This window comes from Electrona antarctica, assembly GCF_951216825.1.
Source record: "Electrona antarctica genome assembly, chromosome: 2".
In the NCBI taxonomy this organism is placed as follows: Eukaryota; Metazoa; Chordata; class Actinopteri; order Myctophiformes; family Myctophidae; genus Electrona; species Electrona antarctica.
In genome coordinates, this window is record NC_136807.1 from 49,495,798 (window position 1) to 49,515,842 (window position 20,045).

At 43.6% G+C, this 20,045-nt stretch overlaps 1 protein-coding gene across 1 annotated transcript; it reads right to left on the reverse strand.

Moving 5' to 3' along the window:
- Positions 1 to 664: 664 nt before the first annotated feature.
- Positions 665 to 16,605, reverse strand: dalrd3 (DALR anticodon binding domain containing 3). Its single transcript, XM_079526082.1, has 13 exons — positions 16,003 to 16,605; positions 13,688 to 14,001; positions 12,519 to 12,856; positions 9,720 to 9,778; positions 8,625 to 8,726; positions 7,350 to 7,414; positions 6,349 to 6,407; positions 5,718 to 5,800; positions 5,282 to 5,408; positions 4,880 to 4,938; positions 4,595 to 4,711; positions 3,733 to 3,801; positions 665 to 3,495 (listed from the first exon to the last, which is right to left on the reverse strand). Exons 1-13 carry the CDS (start codon positions 16,255 to 16,257, stop codon positions 3,376 to 3,378), a joined length of 1,767 nt encoding a protein of 588 aa, XP_079382208.1. The 5' UTR covers positions 16,258 to 16,605; the 3' UTR covers positions 665 to 3,375.
- Positions 16,606 to 20,045: the final 3,440 nt, after the last annotated feature.

Consider the following 20,045-nt stretch of genomic DNA (forward strand, 5'->3'; position numbering starts at 1 on the left):
AATAATTAGGATTTAGAAGCCTTTTTTTTTATCGACCTCAGTCCAAAATGGGTTAATGTTAGCCTCATGCCGCCGTTTCATGCATTTCCCAAGCGATATGACAACCTGCCCTAAGCACGTTATCACTGACGGATGCATGTATGAACACCTGTGTGTTAAGGAGGAGGGTACAGTTGGGTGCCACCGATATTGTCCCTTCATTTGACCCATTTAGGCCCGACCTCAAAATTTAAAAAAAATACTTCTAAATCCTCCAGTTTTCTGAAATAAAGATTTTCACGATTTTTCAAAAATAGCAGACCTACAAGCTCATAGCGCGCCACTCGGTGGCGCGCTATGAGCTTGTAGATCTGCTATTTTTCAATAGCTAAATTATAACAATGTTTAAAACACCAAAAGGGGTTCCCGCCCAAAATGGGTTAACTGTCCTTTTGCGCAGATCACGCAAACCTCAGCAAAAAGAAAAGGACAATATCGATGGCCTCCAACTGTACGTGTCCCTGTTGATGACAGGGTGTTCAGGAAAAAAACGTGTGGAAAAGAAAAAAGGTCTCAACACGGTCTTACAACACGTACAGTACAACATTTTAACGAGACAGGGTTTTTGGGTCGTATTGCCTTCCTTGGGTATCTTATATGAATAAAGGACACGAGAGCACATAGCTGAACGTCTCATTAAAATGTTTTATTTGCATGTTCCCGTACACACAGGCCTAGTGGAAACGGGGTGTACCCACCGCCCCGGTCTGGTTATACATATCCTGACAAAGCCTTTTCCCCGCCCCATGCCAGACTGAGGCACACATACGTGTCTGACGGAGAATTGCCGAGGCACAGAACGCATCAATTATACGCACATGTTGTCTTGCTGATAGGTGGGCACAGTGCCAGGAGTGACACGCTGCGCTCGTGGGGGGGGGGGAGGGGGGGGGGGACCAACCGACTCATGTTGCAGTGGTCGGCTCACTGAAGGAAAACTACACGCTCAAAAGCTCACCAATTGGGGTCAGCCAACACGCTATCTATCCTAATGACTGACACCTGGTCAAAGTTTCCCGCTCCGTGCATAGAGTTATATGTAAACTAGAGGGCGGACCGCCCCGCCCCGCCCCCAGCTATTCATTTCAATGGAAGCGGCAGCCAGAAGGACGCTTTATACTTCCGCATCTTTCTTGACTTGATTTGAAAAAGCGGAAGCGCTATACCTACGCACCTGAATCGATAAATGAACGAGCGCTCCGTGTTAAAGGACCACTTCACCACTTTTCAACCTATCTTCATATAATATGTCCTCACTAATAATCATGATAAAATGGCACGATTTTTTTCTACTAGGTCTGTGGGCAGTTTAGAAACCGTCCTCCAGTGACATCATCATTAGGCAGATTTATTTTTAAACAACATTTTTTTTACAAAAATGTTTAGATTTTCATTATCGTGAGAACGATGGCTTCCATTTTCGCATTGCAACTTTTCAGGACTAGAAAGCCTGCAGTTTCTATTAGCTTGTATACACAATCGATGATGGTTTCTGAACTGCCCACAGCCCTCCTATGAGACACAGACAAATGAGACACAGACAAAAATTGCGCCATTTTTTTATGATTATTAGTGAGGACCTATTATATGAAGATAGGTTGAAAAGTGGTGAAGTGGTCCTTTAAACCCCAGCTGCGCGCGCTTTTGCTCGTGCATGCATTCCGTCCACCTGCAGTTCCAGCTTTGGCCAGTAGGGCAGGAGCAGCTTCACAGTTTCCCCCCAGACGCTCTGTCTGGGGCCTGGCTACGCGCTGAATGAATGCAGAAGTTAACATCCGTTTCAGGCATGCATGTGTGACCATGCCTTAAAAAAAAAAAGAACAACAATAATTCTGAAGCCTGCATGCTTTTTACTTCCTTTTAAAAACACAAAACACATGTCACCAATATTCCCATGAGACTCACGCCGTCTATCATTGTGAACACCTGCCATTTGATTACTTGCACCTGTTGACAGAGAGCGAACACCCATTTCTCTTTTAGCAAAAAAATGTACAGTGGCAAACTGGCAAAACAGACACATTGAGACTGAGATAAGGATTTCATAGTCTGTACAATACTCCTTTCATCCAATACAATAAATATAGTATGTGACGTTGTCAATTTTAATACACAGGAAATGGGCTCGTTAAAAACGACTATTTGATCCTCAGGCAGTGACAGTAATACGTTGTGAGAGACTAGGGAAATGATTATCATCTAAGGGAAATGATTAAGACAATAATAAGACCGTTTGAAAATACTTATAAACACTGTAATGGTGTCATTATGATTTGCAGAAGTACCGGGGGAATCAGTTAGTTATAAGGCTCAGATAGCGATGGGGTTTTGGCACGGTTATCATTTAGTTTGGAAATGTATATTTTAGTAAAGGTTTGGGGTTATGGGATGCAGACTTGGGGGTTATATAGGATATCTGCGCAGCAGTACAAGCATGGATAGACAAAGTATGAGATTAAAAAGGCTAATTATTTTTAAGCATATCCAGTAAAAATCCTCAATGTTAAATTAACAGTTTGACTCCATAAAACGCGCTACCCGCTATTTTATCAAATATTCTACGCTGCCGAGATAGTTTTATTACCTTTAGAGCATACGCTGAAGTATTTGCAGCTTTCAACGACAAAAGTCCGGCGAAGAATTGTCCGTCGGCATGTTATGATCATCCACACCAGCGGCCATTACAATGCGCTACAGGATCCGCCTCCATGAGACATTGTAGTCCAAACAAACCCCCCGTCCACTTACTCAATTTCCCAGAAGCCCTAGCAGCCCAGATGATGACTTGATTTCCGGTTTCGTCATCATAACGCGACGACCTCGTCATCAGGTCCTGGATACATCTAGTTAAGTTTCTTTTTAACTATTTTAAAACGGCGAATTAAACGCATTAAACAAATAGCGTTTTACGCGCGGTGGAACACTGGATTAAACAATTAGCGGCCGTCAAACTGTTAACCCCGGATTTGGACGTAGAGGTCCATTTGGGTCCCTTCCGTTTGTGCACCCTCCTCTCAGTTGCAAAGGGCAAAGGGCACGTTCAAACTACAAATCACGTTGGGAGCATTACAGTCATAGCCACATAATAGCAAGACTAAACATGTTATATGTGTGTGAGGGCTATACTTGCTAAATAGGGGGCATGTGAAGACAGTGAGTGGGGCCTAGACTGCCGTTGTAGGATCGGGGTACAGGCTTAAGTGTGTGAACCTGCTACGGTTGCCAAATAGCAGCATGTGTGCAGACAGTGGGGGGCTCGGACTGGGGCTGTCCGATAGGGGCAGGTGACGTGGGCTGGACTTGCCAAACAGCAGTGCGGTGAAGACAGTGTGGGGGCTATAGTTGCCTGATGGGGGGCAGGTTAAGTGTTTCCAGCGCGCTGTGGTAGAGTTCTCTCAGTGCTCTTAACAGGTAGAGACGACAAAACATCTGATTGAAGAGGTGAGGCAGTGGCTCCTACAGCGAGAGCGAGAGAGAGAGAGAGACATAGAACATCAGGGTAGCTGAATGCATGCTGAACTGGTGTTTTTCCAATGATGGCTATAATCACATTGTGTCAGCGATAACAAGTCACCAGACTGGTCAATGGGCTATTAACACAGTCTGTACCATATGGTAGAGAACATTACAGAAACACAAGAGCAGTAATGTTTATGTGTGCATGTGTGCGTGTGTGTGTGTGTGTCCGCTCACCCCCAGTACATGGACCCTGTTGTAGTAGGAGCTGAAGTCTTTACTGAGAGACACCAGGAATTTACAAACCTACAATACAGTATAGAAATATGCATTAGAAAACAAAAAACTAATTTTATATATAATATTATAAAACGGTTAGATAATCCACACCTCCAATCACTTTATCATTACCAGGTGCGTTACATTGATCCCGCAGCTCTGTAGCTGAACTGGGGAAGGGGAGCACTTGATTGCCTTACAAACCCTGGCCGTGCGGGCGTCTAAGCACCACCCACGCTCATAATATGACTGTGAATGTGTGGCTCCGGGTGGCCTTGTAAAGACATCAAGCGCCTCCTATTCCCCCGTCACAGAGACTGGTGTGCGGAGACACTGCGTCGCGTCTCTCAGCCATTATAAAATACCCGGTAACCTGAGACCTCTTATGGCTTATTGCTTTATTATAATACAGTGTAGTACAAGCAGTCATGGTCAAGAGTGTTATTTTAAATTTTAATTTTTTTCTGAAAAACCTCATGTTTCTATATCAGTGGTTCTCAATATTTCATGTCAATGACCCCAAAAACTATATGAAATAAGCCGCCGACCCCCCATCTGAAAATATGTTGTTCCAGGGACCCTCCCCCCAGAAACAAAGATTTTAGTTAAAAAACTGAAACTCTGAAAGAATATATATTCAAAGATTTGAGGCACATTTTCACGATTTTTCAAAAATAGCAGACCTACAAGTTCATAGCTATGAGCTTGTAGATCTGCTATTTTTCAATAGCTAAAGTATAACGTAACGCTTAAAACACGAAAAGGGGTTCCCGCCCAAAATGGGTTATTGTACATTAAAATGTTATTTCATTCTTCTGACCTGTTCGGTCTTAATGTTGAGCCTGGCTCCTCCCCCCTCACAGTCGAGGGCCTGCCCTGATTGGTCCAGGAGCTCCGAGAATGGAATGAGGTAATTGAAGAGGAGAAGCCACTCCCCCTGTCAAGTTAAAGGAAAAACCCGCAGAACACACAGAAGCCAGATATCAGTTGTACTGTAACTGACCACGGGCACAGATCCATTTATAGAAGATCAATGCAAATCAGTTTTATTAGTTTATTCATTTTAAGGAATAGAAGAGAAGAACAGAACAGAGCAGAACTTTACCTCTTCTTTGAGAGAAGAGAAGTCTAGCTGAGTTTCTTCGGGTATCTCGGGGTACAGTCCTGTGGAAACATAAAACGACATTTTTGAAATAATATTGGTTGTAAATTCCGTTGACATTTTTTGTTGGAACATTATTTTTACTTTAACACCCATTTTGGGCGGGAACCCCTTTTGGTGTTAGCATTATGTTATGCTTTAGCTATTGAAAAATAGCAGACCTACAAGCTCGTAGCGCGCCACTCGGTGGCGCGCTACGAGCTTGTAGATCTGCTATTTTTGAAAAATCGAAGAACGACTGACATAGAAACACAGCTTTTTCAGGAAACTGTCAGGATGTAGAAGACATTTTTAAAATGGGTTGACACACACTTTACATTATGTTTTGTCTTGTCGCACGCTCACCTTTCTCCACTCCTCTCTCATAGCTGTCAAACAGAGTGTGTAGTCTGGCACAGTTATACATGACGAACGCCCCGCCCCTCGGGCCTTTGGTGGACACGCCTCCTTCTTTGTGGACGTCCAATGTGACCTGAGGAAGGAGACAAGCTGTCCGTCAATCACTCCGGACTCATCTGATCACATCCCTCAGGGCATCGAGTTCCAACGTCAACTACATTACACGTGTAAGATAGTCACTCCACGACACCAACATGACACACTTAGACATCACATACACAGTGTGTGCATGCGTGCGTGCGTGTGTGCGTGCGTGCACTACACGCAAGAAATAACATGATCATACATACATGCAACCCACATATGTTCAACCATTGTGCACGCACGCACGCACGCACGCACGCACGCACGCACGCACGCACAGGGCTGTAGGGGAACTCACAGGGCTGGTGTGAACCGTTGACAATAGCTCAAATCTGACGGTGGAAGAGGTCATGACCCTGATGATGTCATCCCATGTCTGACCTGAGGAAACGGATGACATTTCACATCAGTTGCTGTCACGTCACACACACACACATCACACACACACACACACACACACACACACACACACACACGCACACACACACACACACACACACACACACACACACACACACACACACACACACACACACACACACACACACACACACACACACACACACACACACACACACACACACACACAGTGCTAAACGTTCTTTGAACATGTTCCTCGCACTTCACTGCGTAATATATTGCATCTCCGTCTGATTTGACTTTCTTCAAATGGTTTTGTGTTCTTTTTTTTTTATGTACTCTGTATAGCCTCTGCAATTTGATGTCCTTTTCTTGTTTTTATTCACATAAGCAAATGTGCTGTTTCTGATTGTTTACACACGCGGACACACACACACACACACACACACACACACACACACACACACACACACACACACACACACACACACACACACACACACACACACACACACACACACACACACACACACACACACACACACACACACACACACACACACACACACCTTCCACTTGATCTCCATATTTCATCTCTGAGGCCTCCTTCATTTGAACTCTTCTCAACCTGGAAAACAGAGTCAATGCTGAAAAAATAACAACCTAGTATCATCAATTTGAAATTGATTAAAACTAGTGATGCGTGATATAATCGGTAGCATAATCGGAACCGGCCATAAAAATGCCACATCGGTATCGGAATGGTCTCAACATAATACAGATTATTTAATCGGTTTTCACCAGCACAAAAAAAATTTAATGAAAAATGAGTTCAATATAAATCAAAAGTTTCTAGTACCTCTAGTCTAGAACAAAAGCCAAATCAAATATGATATGTATTGATTGATTGAATACATATCCCTATAGGGCCTAGACTTGTTTTCATTGTGGTCCTCTGTACAATATCGGAATCAGGCAGAATCGGTATCGGTAGATATGATCCTGCAAAAGCTCGGAGATCGGATATCTGTCATAATTTCATAATTGTGCACCTCTACTTAAAACATCACCAGGAGAAGAGAGGAGAGGAGAGGAGGAGAGGAGAGGAGAGGAGAGGAGAGGAGAAGAGAAGAGAGAAGAGAAGAGAAGAGAAGAGAAGAGAAGAGAAGAGAAGAGAAGAGAAGAGAAGAGAAGAGAAGAGAAGAGAAGAGGAGAGGAGAGGAGAGGAGAGGAGAGGAGAGGAGAGGAGAGGAGAGGAGAGGAGAGGAGAGGAGAGGAGAGGAGAGGAGAGGAGAGGAGAGGAGAGGAGAGGAGAGGAGAGGAGAGGAGAGGAGAGGAGAGGAGAGGAGAGGAGAGGAGAGGAGAGGAGAGGAGAGGAGAGGAGAGGAGAGGAGAGGAGAGGAGAGGAGAGGAGAGGAGAGGAGAGGAGAGGAGAGGAGAGGAGAGGAGAGAAGAGAAGAGAAGAGAAGAGAAGAGAAGAGAAGAGAAGAGAAGAGAAGAGAAGAGAAGAGAAGAGAAGAGAAGAGAAGAGAAGAGAAGAGAAGAGAAGAGAAGAGAAGAGAAGACTTACTGGATGTATTGGGCTGCAGTGAGTTGTGAACCAGGAGTCTTCACTGGTCCACATATCAGATGTCTCTGGAGAGAAATATATGGTTAAAACAGATGAGTTAAATGTGTGTGTGTGTGTGCGTGTGACTGTGTGTGTGTGTGTGTACTGTGCGTGTGTGTGTGTGTGTGTGTGTGTGTGTGTGTGTGTGTGTGTGTGTGTGTGTGTGTGCGCGCGGACCTTTGTGAGTCCGCCTGAACAGTGTGCATGTGTGTTTCCATAAGCCGTTTTCACATATGCACTTCAACCGTAATGTTAAAGCTCAAACAAATATTAATAGTAATTTGTAAATAGTCACTAATTCTTTTGTGAAATTTATTTTCGTTGACAGTTACACCATGTATTAACATGATTTTTTAGAATCCTTAACCCTTAAGTTGGTCAGAAAATGAGCTCATAATGTAAAAAAAGTCTCAAATGATTTAGCTACAATAGAGAAGCCTTAAATACTTTTTTGCACAGTAACAAGCACTAATATGGCATGGTGGAAAAAGAACACAAAACTACTTTGAAGGTTTGTACCACGCAGTTTGTGTACATTGTCTCAATATGAGGAAAAACACCGATAACAGCCCACGACCGGAATTCCATTGCCACCATGCCCCAAGTGGGGACTATTTTGAGCTCTCTTTAGTTCCCTTTTAGTTATTTATTTCATACTATGTATTCAAAATTAAATAATTCTTAACCCTTAAAGTGCAAGAAGCTAACTCGTGCCTCTACTCAGGCCCCACCGGTTGCACCGGCCCAAACGCTTGCCGTTAACCCATTCTGGCCTGACGTCGAAATTAAAAAAAATTCTTCTGACAGTTTTCTGAAATACCCATGTTTCTCTGTCAGTGGTTCTCAAAATATTTAATGTCAAGGACCTCCAAAAATATATGTAATTGGCCGCCGACCCCCTTCTGAAAATATCTTGTTCCAGGAACACCCCCGGAAGCAAAGATTTGAGTTAAAAACGTTCGCTCGGAAAGAATATATATATATTCAAAGATTTGCGCCACATTTTCACGATTTAAAAAAAATAGCAGACCTACAAGCTCGTAGCGCGCCACTCGGTGGCGCGCTATGAGCTTGTAGATCTGCTATTTTTCAATAGCTAAAGTAGAACATAATGCTTTAAAACACCCAAAATGGGTTAAGTGCAGGAAGCGAACATGTGCCTTTACTCAGACCGAGACAGGCCAGGCCACACACCGCTTTCGTTTCCTATACCCGAGTGTGTGACTTCCTGTTTACCTGTGTGTGTGTGGCACCGCTAGCTCTCCACAGCATGGCTATCTGCTGCTGACGGAACTCATCTTGGCAGGATGTCACGTGCACCGTTGTCACCGCGGACGTCTGAAGAGGAGAAGTAGAGGGTGAAATGAGACATCCTTCCTCTTCTGCTGGTGTGTGTGTGTGTGTGTGTGTGTGTGTGTGTGTGTGTGTGTGTGTGTTAGGGCATTCACTTCTAGTCATTTTTACTAGTTGACTAGTTGCCTAGTTCAGGGGTTCTCAACCCGTGGGTCGCGACCCCTCGGGGGGTCGCCAAATTATTTTAGGGGGTCCCCAAATTATTAAAAAAAAAAAAAAAAAGATTTTTAAATTTTATTTTCACGATTTTTCAAAAATAGCAGACCTACAAGCTCATAGCGCGCCACTCGGTGGCACGCTATGAGCTTGTAGATCTGCTATTTTTAAATAGCTAAATTATAACAATGCTTAAAACACCAAAAGGGGTTCCCGCCCAAAATGGTTTAAGGTTATTGTAGCAGTCAATTTATATTGGGGGTCGGGAGGGGGCGGGGCGGGGGTCCCGAGACATTGCCAAAGCATTTCCGGGGGTCCCCGGCCAAAAACGTTGAGAACCCCTGGCCTAGTTTACTAGTTGTTTAACTACCTATTATGTAGTTATGTATTTTTTTTTCTTTTTTCGGGAAATAAATATTTGTACATGATTGATTGATTGATTGATTGATTGATTCTTTATTTAAGTGTCATGCTTCCGAAGAAGCCCTGCCCATATGGACTTACAGGACACTTTTTACACTTTACATAAACAATTACAATAAACTGACATGACGGTTTGCAAACAATGATCAATTGAATACCAAACTGACACTCCAGATCCTTTTAAAAACTGTGTACATTGGTGACTATAACTATAATCTACCTGATCTTGAGGCCTACAAAATCGGAGAAAAAAATGAAAAACTTTTTTTTCCAACTAGTCAACTAGTACCAACAAGGTAGTAAACTAGTCGACTAGTTGCTTAATGCCCTAGTGTGTGTGTGTGTGTGTGTGTGTGTGTGTGTGTGTGTTTGTGTGTGTGTGTGTGTGTGGTGTCTTACCGTGTAGTCGGTTGTAGCTCTGTCCAGTTGTGCCAGGTGGGACACGCTGTCTTCGTGCACTGGAAGAGACATCAACAGATCAATAGGCCAGTGGTGGAAAGTAATTAAGTACTCTTACTTAAGTACTGTACTTAAGTACAATTTTGAGGTATTTTACTTGAGTATTTCCAATTTCCAGTACTTTTACTTCCAGTCCACTACATCTCAAGAGACAAAGTTTGTACTTTTACTCCACTACAGTTATTTGAAAACTTTAGTTACTAGTTGACTTTGGCGATTTTAATTTTGATTAGAAAACATACATATTTATCCACTTCAACCCTATACATTTCGGCCATTTGAAAATTGTCATGCACTCTAGGGCAATACATGACAAAAAGGGAGTCCACACACAAGGCAAACCTTTTATATTATATATTTATTATTCTAAATTAAATAAGTTAGTCATGATCAAATAAACTGGTATGAGATGTGACAATGTCAGTAATCAGTCATGTATGCAGTGTATGGATGTATGGAGTGTGCTGTGTGTGAGTGTTGTAGAAGGTGTGCAACTGCTTGAAAGGAAGGTAAGAGCTGGCTTGAGAGCATGGCAGGAGAGGCCCTTATATACTCTCCCAGACCACACCCCACTCAGGTGTACACAGTTGGCCTGACGGCCTGCTCCACTCTGCCCTAATCACCCAGGCTGCCAGATAGCCTACTGTGCAGAGGCAGAGGGGGCAGGGCCGTCACACCCCCCTCCATAAGAATGTGGTTCCACCACATTATCTACAGAAAACAAAATCACAAATTAGCAACCAATAACAAACACTTAATAAAATCAATTAGCCACCTCGTCATCTTTAACTTTTAACTTCATAACAAGGCTTACCATACAAATATGCACCATGTATGCCTATAACCATAAATACCTGCCTCCCCACTTTGACACACCATCCTGCCCCCAGCCTCAGCAACCTAGTGCACAGGAGCGATTTAAGAGAGCCGGAGACAGGATAGCTGAGGAAAACAAGAACAGGATATGTAAGCAAAACAGGTTAACACATTATTCTAGGGTAACCTTTAATATATTGAACATCCGAAATTGTAGCTACAAAAAACCCATTGCATCGGCATCTGATTCGGTGTTGAAGAGATCACAAAACATTTCAGTATACTACTGAAAAGAGTGCAAGAGTCAGTGCAAGTGATTTCCATGAAATACATACAGCCAACTGGGTTTGACATTTTCTGTGACTGAAGCAACTTATATCCAATAGGCAAGGCTGGCAAGCTACCATGTATCTGGAATTCGGCTATTTTCAATAGATTTTGTACACATTTTGAACTTGTGAAATGGGACACTCTGCAATATGAGTACTTTTACATCTAGTACTTTAAGTACATTTTGATGCCGATACTTTGGTACTTTCAATTCCGTACTTTTACTTGTAACAAAGTACTTCTAAATTGCAGCATTGGTAATTTGGTAAAACAATTGAGTACTTTTTCCACCTCTGAAAGTAAGGATGTTGTTGTAGAGGAACGAATGAACGAACGAACGAAAGACAGATGACACGTGGCACATCCACGTGTGTGACTTATAGCTCAACTACACACTGTCACCGCAGTCCGTGGCATCAACTGTAGTCGTTTCTCTAAAACTGACTTACTGGTAACTTGGTTCTGCTCACAATACAAACTAGAGGACCTTCTTCCTCCAAACCTATACCCTGTCCTGGTTCTGCTCACAATACAAACTAGAGCAGGGGTTCTCAACGTTTTTGGCCGGGGACCCCCGGAAATGCTTTGGCAATGTCTCGGGACCCCCGCCCCGCCCCCCAATATAAATTGACTGCTACAATAACCATAAACCATTTTGGGCGGGAACCCCTTTTGGTGTTTTAAGCATTGTTATAATTTAGCTATTGAAAAATAGCAGATCTACAAGCTCATAGCGCGCCACCGAGTGGCGCGCTACGAGCTTGTAGGTCTGCTATTTTTGAAAAGTCGTGAAAATAAAATTTAAAAAAAAGACTTTTTTTATTTTTATTTTTTAAATAATTTGGGGACCCCCTAAAATAATTTGGCGACCCCCCGAGGGGTCGCGACCCACGGGTTGAGAACCCCTGAACTAGAGGACCTTCTTCCTCCAAACCTATACCCTGTCCTGGTTCTGCTCACAATACAAACTAGAGGACCTTCTTCCTCCAAACCTATACCCTGTCTAAACCTTCCTACACGGTGTGTGTCCCCAAAACCTAGATCACATCCAGCTATCTCTCTGAAAATAGCCGATCTACAAGCTCACAACGCGTCGCGCTGGCGCTGCGACGCGTTGTGTGCTTGTAGATCAGCTATTTTCAGCATGCAACCAAGTGTAAAATGACTTATACTGGATCTCTAGTTCCTTCCTAACTTTTTTTTTAGTCTAGTTTTTAATTTGTTGACGAAATTGTCAGTATATTTAGTCAGTGGAAAAAGGTAAGTCGACAAACATTTTTCCATCTTAGTTTTAGTCAACGAAATCAACACTGACCCCAAACCCTACCCTGCCTTCAACTCACCCGTACAGGTACCAAGGCTGGGGTCGTACCCTAGCAACCCTTCAACTCACCCGTACAGGTACCAAGGCTGGGGTCGTACCCTAGCAACCCTTCAACTCACCCGTACAGGTACCAAGGCTGGGGTCGTACCCTAGCAACCCTTCAACTCACCCGTACAGGTACCAAGGCTGGGGTCGTACCCTAGCAACCCTTCAACTCACCCGTACAGGTACCAAGGCTGGGGTAGTACCCTAGCAACCCTTCAACTCACCCGTACAGGTACCAAGGCTGAGGTCGTACCCTAGCAACCCTTCCTCCTGGAACACTTGTTTCAGGTTGACTCTGAGCGCGGCCTCGTCCTCTCCTTCTTCCTCCTCCTCCTCCTCCTCTCTCGTCCTTCCTCCTCCTCCTCCTCCGCCACTCGTTCTCCTGCCTCTCTCCATTTCCCTCTCTCGGTACGACGACTTCTCCAGCGCGTCCCGCATCTTTTCCTCCCGGTCCTCATTGGTCCAGTTGGCGGGGACGGTCGGCCAATCGACGCCGAGCGTTCGGAGGAAGTCGACGATGTCGCTGTGCTCGGGGAGCACGGGGCAGTAGGACACTGTGAAGCTGCAACAGTCAGACAAGCACTGGTTTAGTTTGATTGTATTACACAGTGTGTGTGTGTGTGTGTGTGTGTGTGTGTGTGTGTGTGTGCATAAATTCATACTATTTATTGGTAAATGTGTTGTATTGTGCTGCCACTATGTTATGGGTGTCTGTTTATGTGTATTTACGTATTCATGAGCTTTGATTGGTCTGAGCAGTGAGCACCCCATAGCGATGATTTGATTGGCTGAGCAAAGTACGCATTGAGGATAAAAAGTGAGGACAGACAAGTGAGGACGCCAATTGTGATTGGCCGGAATGTGATGATGTATGATGACAAGTTTTTTTTTTAAATATATACCGGTATATATACCGGTATATTCCCTACATTGGTTATAGACCAGTGGTTCCCAAAGTGGGGTCCGGGGACCCCCAGGGGTCCTTGAGGGAGTTCCAGGGGGTCCCCAGCTAAATGATAGTTTGGAACCAAATGGACCCTTATAGGTCTGTAACTCAGAGAGTACAAATGGAACGGGTCCATTTGGTTCCATTTGTATACTCTGAGTTAAATTAACATTGATTTTACAATATAAATTGGGGGTCTCAGAGATAGAAATGCTATTAAATGGGGGTCCGTACTCCGTAGCCTAATGCATGTCAAACTGGGGGTCCCTTGAAATTAAACGGGTTGAGAATCACTGCTAGAGCCGTAATAATCTTCTCTTATGGGCGTCCCTGGCATATCTTTTCAAATGGGGGTCCGTGGGGCTTATTAGCGTCAATTTGGGGGTCCTTGACATGAAAACGTTTGGGAAACACTGGAATAGACTGTTGTCTCTTTTTGACACTCACCCCTGTCTTCTTAGCAGTGCCCCCATGTGGTCAGCAAGCAGAACAGTTCTAAGCTGGCCCAGGGTCAGCGTCTCGGGGCTGGGCGCGTGCGGTTTGGGATGCAGCGCGGGGCAGTTGAGCACCACGCCGCCCTGCCTCTGGCACGAGGTGGCGGGCTTGAGGTATTCTGTCGCTCCGCCTGCCAGGATGGCCCTGAAGCATGCAGCCCTGTCCACCCTCACCATCAGGCCCTCTCCCTTCACCTCCCCCCCGGCCAAGGGGAGGACCCCGCTGCCTCGGAGAGAGAGGACCTTGGACATCACTGCCGGAGGGACCTGGGGTGGACAAAACAATGGAGAGACATGGGCTGATTAAGACAGTGTAACTCGGGGCACCCGCTGGCCTAGCGGTCCAGGCGCATGCCACATATAGGCTCTAGCCTGACAGCGTATTGTGTGTTCGAGTCCCGTTCATGACGACCTTTGCTGCATGTCTCTCCCCTTCTCTCTCTCTCCCTCTTTCCTGTCTATCTTCACTAATAACTATCAATAAAGGCAATAAGCCAAAAACAAATAAAAAAAAAGAAGAAAAAAGACAGTATCTCAAACATTAGTGGCGACTGCAAAAATGTTACGCATAAGGCAATGGTTCCCAAACTTTTTCATGTCAAGGACCCCCAAAATGATACTCATTAGCCTGCGGACCCCCATTTAAAAAATACATGCCGAGAACCCCCATAAGAGAAGATGTATACGGCTCTAGGGCCACCGGTTTGACCAGACAGTGGCCTTGTGGTTAGAGTGTCCGCCCTGAAACTGGAAGGTCGGGGTTCGATCCCCGGCTGGGTCATACCAAAGACTGTAAAAATGGGACCCAATGCCTCCCTGCTTGGCACTCAGCATCAAAGGGTTGGATTGGGGGGGTCAAATCAACTAATGAAATGATTCCCGAGCGCGGCACGGCTGCAGCTCATCGCTCCTTGGCTGCGGCGCACCGCTCCAAGAGATGGGTCAAATTTGGGGCTACAGATTTCACTGCGGTAACCTGTGTGACAAATAGTACGACTTTGACTTTTGACTTCTTTTGATTTCTATCTCTGGGACCCCCAATACAAAGGCTAGTGTAAAATGAATGTTGATGTAACTCGGAGTGTACAAAAACGGAACCAAATCCATTTGGTTCCATTTGTACATTCTCTGACTTACAGACCCATAAGGGTCTATTTGGTTCCTAATTATCATCTAGCTGGGGACCCCCTGGAACTCTCTCAATGGCCCCTAGGGGTCCCTGGACCCCACTTTGGGAACCACTGGCATAAGGCCACAGACCCCCTTTTGAAAATATTTAATGGCAGGAAGATCTTTGTTGGGAGATAACAGTGGAGAGTGAAACCTGTGATCCGTGTTATTCGTATGCATTATCGTGATGTTTAATTACTGCCAGACCTAAAACTTTAGGCTACACTTTGTTGCACGGCCTTCCCAAGAAAGCCTCGTCTTCACTCTCCCTACTCTCCCTCTAAAAAAATACTTTGGGCAAATGGCCTATCTGTCATATAACAATATAGCCTATAAAAGTACACTGTACACATGAATAAAAGGACAGTGCACAAATTGTAGAAATAAGCCTAGATGAGGGCTGAAAATGAAATATAATAGCTTATAAGTTATGTATACAGATATTTGCCTACCGGTAATTATTGAACATTTGCTTAAGGTTTTCATGACAGTCTCTTGAAAATCACATCTACAAAAAAAAGTATATCTGTCGTATTAAATTGAAATGCACCAGAGTAGCGACATAACACAGCTCTCCTCTCCAGGCTTGCAGGCAGCTGTGTAATGTAATGTGTGTGTGTGTGTGTGTGTGTGTGTGTGTGTGTGTGTGTGTGACCCACATTGCATCTGGCAGCCAGGGCTTCCTAATTGCTGCCGCAGGCTTTAAATGTTTGATCATTCATGATGGGGTCATTTCATTTCAAGGACCAGGTCCGACCACAAAGTCATGCAGGGATTATTTATTATGCTACTCGCGGAATGTACTCTATTTAATAATTTCATTCACCTAAGTATAGGCTGTTTGTTGTTCATTCGTGAATTACGATGTTATAAAATAAACTAGTTATTCTAGTAGTCCCACATTTCAACCTGTCAAACGCAGAAGAGATGCTGTCAATGGCAATGCTGTTTATTTTTGTATTTGTTTTCCTTGCTCAAGCGGTAGCCTACTAATCTCTGCGTTCATGAGAGCGATTCGAGCACAAAATAACTATACACATGAAACACAACAACACATATCAGATTCCATTTGCTTTAAAGTCAAAACCACCAACCAACCTGGCCATCCGCATAGAGCGTGTTCAACATTGTGGTCGGTGACAAGAAGTCCCTGTTCCGGAGGTTCTTCGCACTGCTCTCCTTGAACCACAGCTTCTCCGGCTCGCCGGAGACCCTGTCCCCGGCGTCTCGACCGTCGGCGTCGGACACATTCTCTCGCTTGCCTCGGAGTGCGGAGCTGAGCGCCCGGACGGTCGGCGTGATCCGAAAAGGCGACGGAGGCTCGTCGTCGATTTTGTCCATCATCATCATCATCGTCGTCCCACGTTTACTCGCTAACAGGCAACGGTGGTCATGCCTTCAGTTCAAAACATGGCAGTAATTTCCGCAATGACAGCTAGCTATGTTCTTTTTCAAAAACGCCTCGATCAACACGTCCTGTTCTGTCACAGGAGTAGGGCTGGCTGCTCACCAATCGATTCCGTATTATTGAGTGTAAAAAAAAAAAAAAAAAGCACTGCATTGGGTTTATTTCTCTGTGTGCGGAACCATAAAATGCAAATGTTTGTTTTTCACGAGGTCTATTTCCTTGTGGACCAAGGATAAAAGGCGTGTGAAACAGCGCCACCCCGTGGCATGTACGTGATCACAGTTTAACGGTGCTGTAGTGTAAAGTAGCCTAGTCTACAAGGGATCATTTCTTTCGTTAAAACAAAAGTTGTATATCTATATTCTGACATGTACTAATTGCTATGTTACTATGTATGGTATTCTATTGTTTGTTCAGTAACAGAGCGGTCTCTTTTCTTTTGGCTCTCCAGCTCTTTAGTAAACAGAATGCATTTTCAGGTGGATCACACATTTTATAGTGTTCCAAATTAAATTTTTGTCTGCTCATTTTATTTGTTTAATCACTTCCAAAAGTTCCAATCCAATGTAACTTTATCCTGCTGAGGTAGGAAGAAACTATGCATTTTCTTCTTAACTAGGCTACTATTGGAGAGACTGGGAGACCACAGTTACTGAGCAAGTTTCACTCTATATAGGCAAACTATGCAGGAAACTCAAACTATGCAAGGGGCACAGTACGTGTCTTGCTAAAGGACACTACACAGTTGGAGTCAGCATCGGACTGGGAACCTTCCGATTCCTAAGTGGCCTCTCTACCTCCTGAGCCAGCCCAACTATATATCACTTACAGTTAAAGTGTATATAGAATTAGATATGATGAGACTGTAATCTAAGACAGACAGCCACTTAAGTGGTTCATGTAGGCCTACGTACTGTGTACATCAGTGACAGTGATCAAGTGATGGATATACAGGAAACAGACTAGAGAACCAGGTAGTAGGTTCAAAATTATTATATTTATTATAATCATAAAACAATTACAGGAGCTGTTTTTGGTCAATATTGTCTATTAGACATTGGGTTTAAACTTTAAAGGCTATAAGGCTTTCCATCCAAACAAAATCCCATTTGTGAAAATACAGTCTTGAAGCCAGGTGTTCTTAAAAAAGCATGTCATCATAAGGCCCCTAAACGTAACTGAGCAAGCATTCAAAATATAGCTGTGCACATACAGAATAAAATATATATTTTTTATGATTTTCCTTTTCTCTTCCAAGATGTCAGCCTATCAGTCAGTGTCATTCTTGGCTGACACGAAATTCCCGGTTGCCTTTTGTTGTGACTAGCAATCCGGGAGAAAACGTGTCATTGAAGAACATCACCTCATATCGTAGCCTATCTCTGCATTGGATACAGCTGGGGAAGTTATATTCAATTAGGTCATGTTACATTAAAGAGCATCAACCTGCAGGTGTTTATAATGTCTTCCTGTGTGACATGGGGTGGAAACGGACCTCACAACCAGCTGGTGATGAAATCACAGCTGCATTATGGGTTCCGTTGCAACCCCATGCACCGACCGGTCGTCACTAGTATACACACCAATGGGTCCTGGGAATGTAAGTACGAATGTAAGTGGGGCGACTGTGGCTCAAGAGGTAGAGCAGGTCGTCCAATGATCCATGGGTCGGCGGTTCGAATCCCGGCTCCTCCTGTCTACATGTCGAAGTGTCCTTGGGCAAGACACTGAACCCCAAATTGCTCCCGATGTGCTGGTTGGTAACTTGCATGGCTTCCACCGCAAACGGTGTATGAATGTGTGTGTGAATGGGTGAATGTAATGCAATCTATGTAAAGCGCCTTGGATAAAGGCGCTATATAAATGCACCATTTACCATTTACGAAGTTACATAAACCATCAGACAATGTTAGAAGATCTATTGCTTTTGCCTTCTACTTTCATACAGGTGCATATTAAACAACAATCCAGGCTCTATCACAAAACATAGATTATAGGCTATTAATAATAATAATAATAAACTTTATTTGTATAGCACCTTTCATACATAAATGCAACTCACAGGGCAGTACATAAAAATAGCAATAAAACACAGGCAAGCAGTTAGACGGATAAAACAATGGTAAAGAGCAAACAACAAAAACAAAAGCATAAAAACATAGATGGACGAGAAACAAAGCACACCGCAAAAGGTCAGACTATAGAGAACTCAACTAAAACTAAAACTAAAACTCAATTAAAAGCAAGAGTAAAAAGGTGAGTCTTGAGTTGAGCTTTAAAAATGTCTACAGAGGGTGCGTAAAGTAGTAAAGTTTCCTGTTGTAGGCCTATATTATGTTACATAGAAATAAAATGACTATGGTAAGTGTACCAAATCTGCTTTGGAACATATAAGGTGGCTTATGGATGATGTTAGAACATGTTATGGATATGTGCATTGATTGAGATGTAGGCTAGCTAGACAGCACACAAAGGCAGGAATATTCAGTCAAATAAACGAAGCCTTTCACCTTGATAGCAACAGGTTTCTGTGCATGTATTCCTATAATGTTTCCTAACATTCTTAAAATAATTAATTTAACCAACCACAAGAGTATTCAATTCAAACAAGTGGACGTGCTGTGTACGCAAAATATAGCTACTCTTTGTAATAGCTCTTGTGTTATCTTCTGAGGCTGATGAAGTGTCTGACTGCTGCCTTTAGACTGCATTCTACACCACTCACCCAGCCAGCCATCACAGCACGCTACAGGTATGAAGAGTGAGAGTTCCAGTAACTATAGAGACAGCAAGCACGCGGGCAGGCAGGCAGGCAGACAGATAGATGAGACCAAATTAAAAGTAATCATAGTTACTTATATAATAGTTATTTTTGAGTGGTGTAAACCACTCCTACGACTGGCTTTGTTAGTCTGTCTGTGCTCAAAAAATGAGCATGGTTGCTACGGTCACCCAGTTCACCCGGGTGTGATTTCATTACGTCAGACATTACATCAGATCAGAGCTGATCAGTCTATATAAGACCTTACACCACTCAGTTCACACAGGTGTGATTTTTTTCTTTTTGAGGGGCGCTAGCCCCTCCTATATTCAGCTATTAGTGTAGATTTTTGTCTTACACAAGCATTCAATTCCATTTGACAATGAATGGAGAATTTACGTCATATGTGGACGAGCAAATCGGTATTTTATTCCTACACAAACATTACATTCCCATTGACAATGAATGGAGATGATGTACGATGATAAGAGCGCCCCTCACTTCACACATGTGTGATTTCTTTTGCTGATAACATCTATATTTGAATCATATCGAATAACAAATGTGTGGCATTAAAACAGGCCAAAGTATCCCAAATGATAATGTCAAGCAACTGGGAGCTCTCAATTTGATTTGGTTCATGGCATACCTTATTCTAAATGCAGGATGCCCAAATCAGTATTATCTCACCTGTTACATTGGACATGAACGTCTAGCCGTCATTATAGACATCTTGAAAAACCAGTTGTGTATTATCTGTCGAAGGAATGAAACTGAGAGAGAGAGAGAGAGAGAGAGAGAGAGAGAGAGAGAGAGAGAATTGAGGCTGATACAGAAAGATATGGAAGAGAGTGACGAGGAGAGAGAAAGAGAACACTGGAGGTTATATGGAAGAACTGATGGTAAAGATTTAGATACACAGGACAAATAACTTCAGAGGTTTAGTCACCTCCCATGACTTCATGGTCCTCA

Excerpts from the sequence above, each read along its gene's own strand:
- dalrd3 (XM_079526082.1), bottom strand. The coding sequence starts at position 16,257 with ATGATGATGATGATGGACAAAATCGACGACGAGCCTCCGTCGCCTTTT. Across the intron at positions 4,712-4,879 it reads TCTCTTCTCTCAAAGAAGAG|GGGGAGTGGCTTCTCCTCTT; the intron begins GTAAAGTTCTGC and ends TTAACTTGACAG. Across the intron at positions 3,496-3,732 it reads ACAGGGTCCATGTACTGGGG|GAGCCACTGCCTCACCTCTT; the intron begins GTGAGCGGACAC and ends CTCTCGCTGTAG.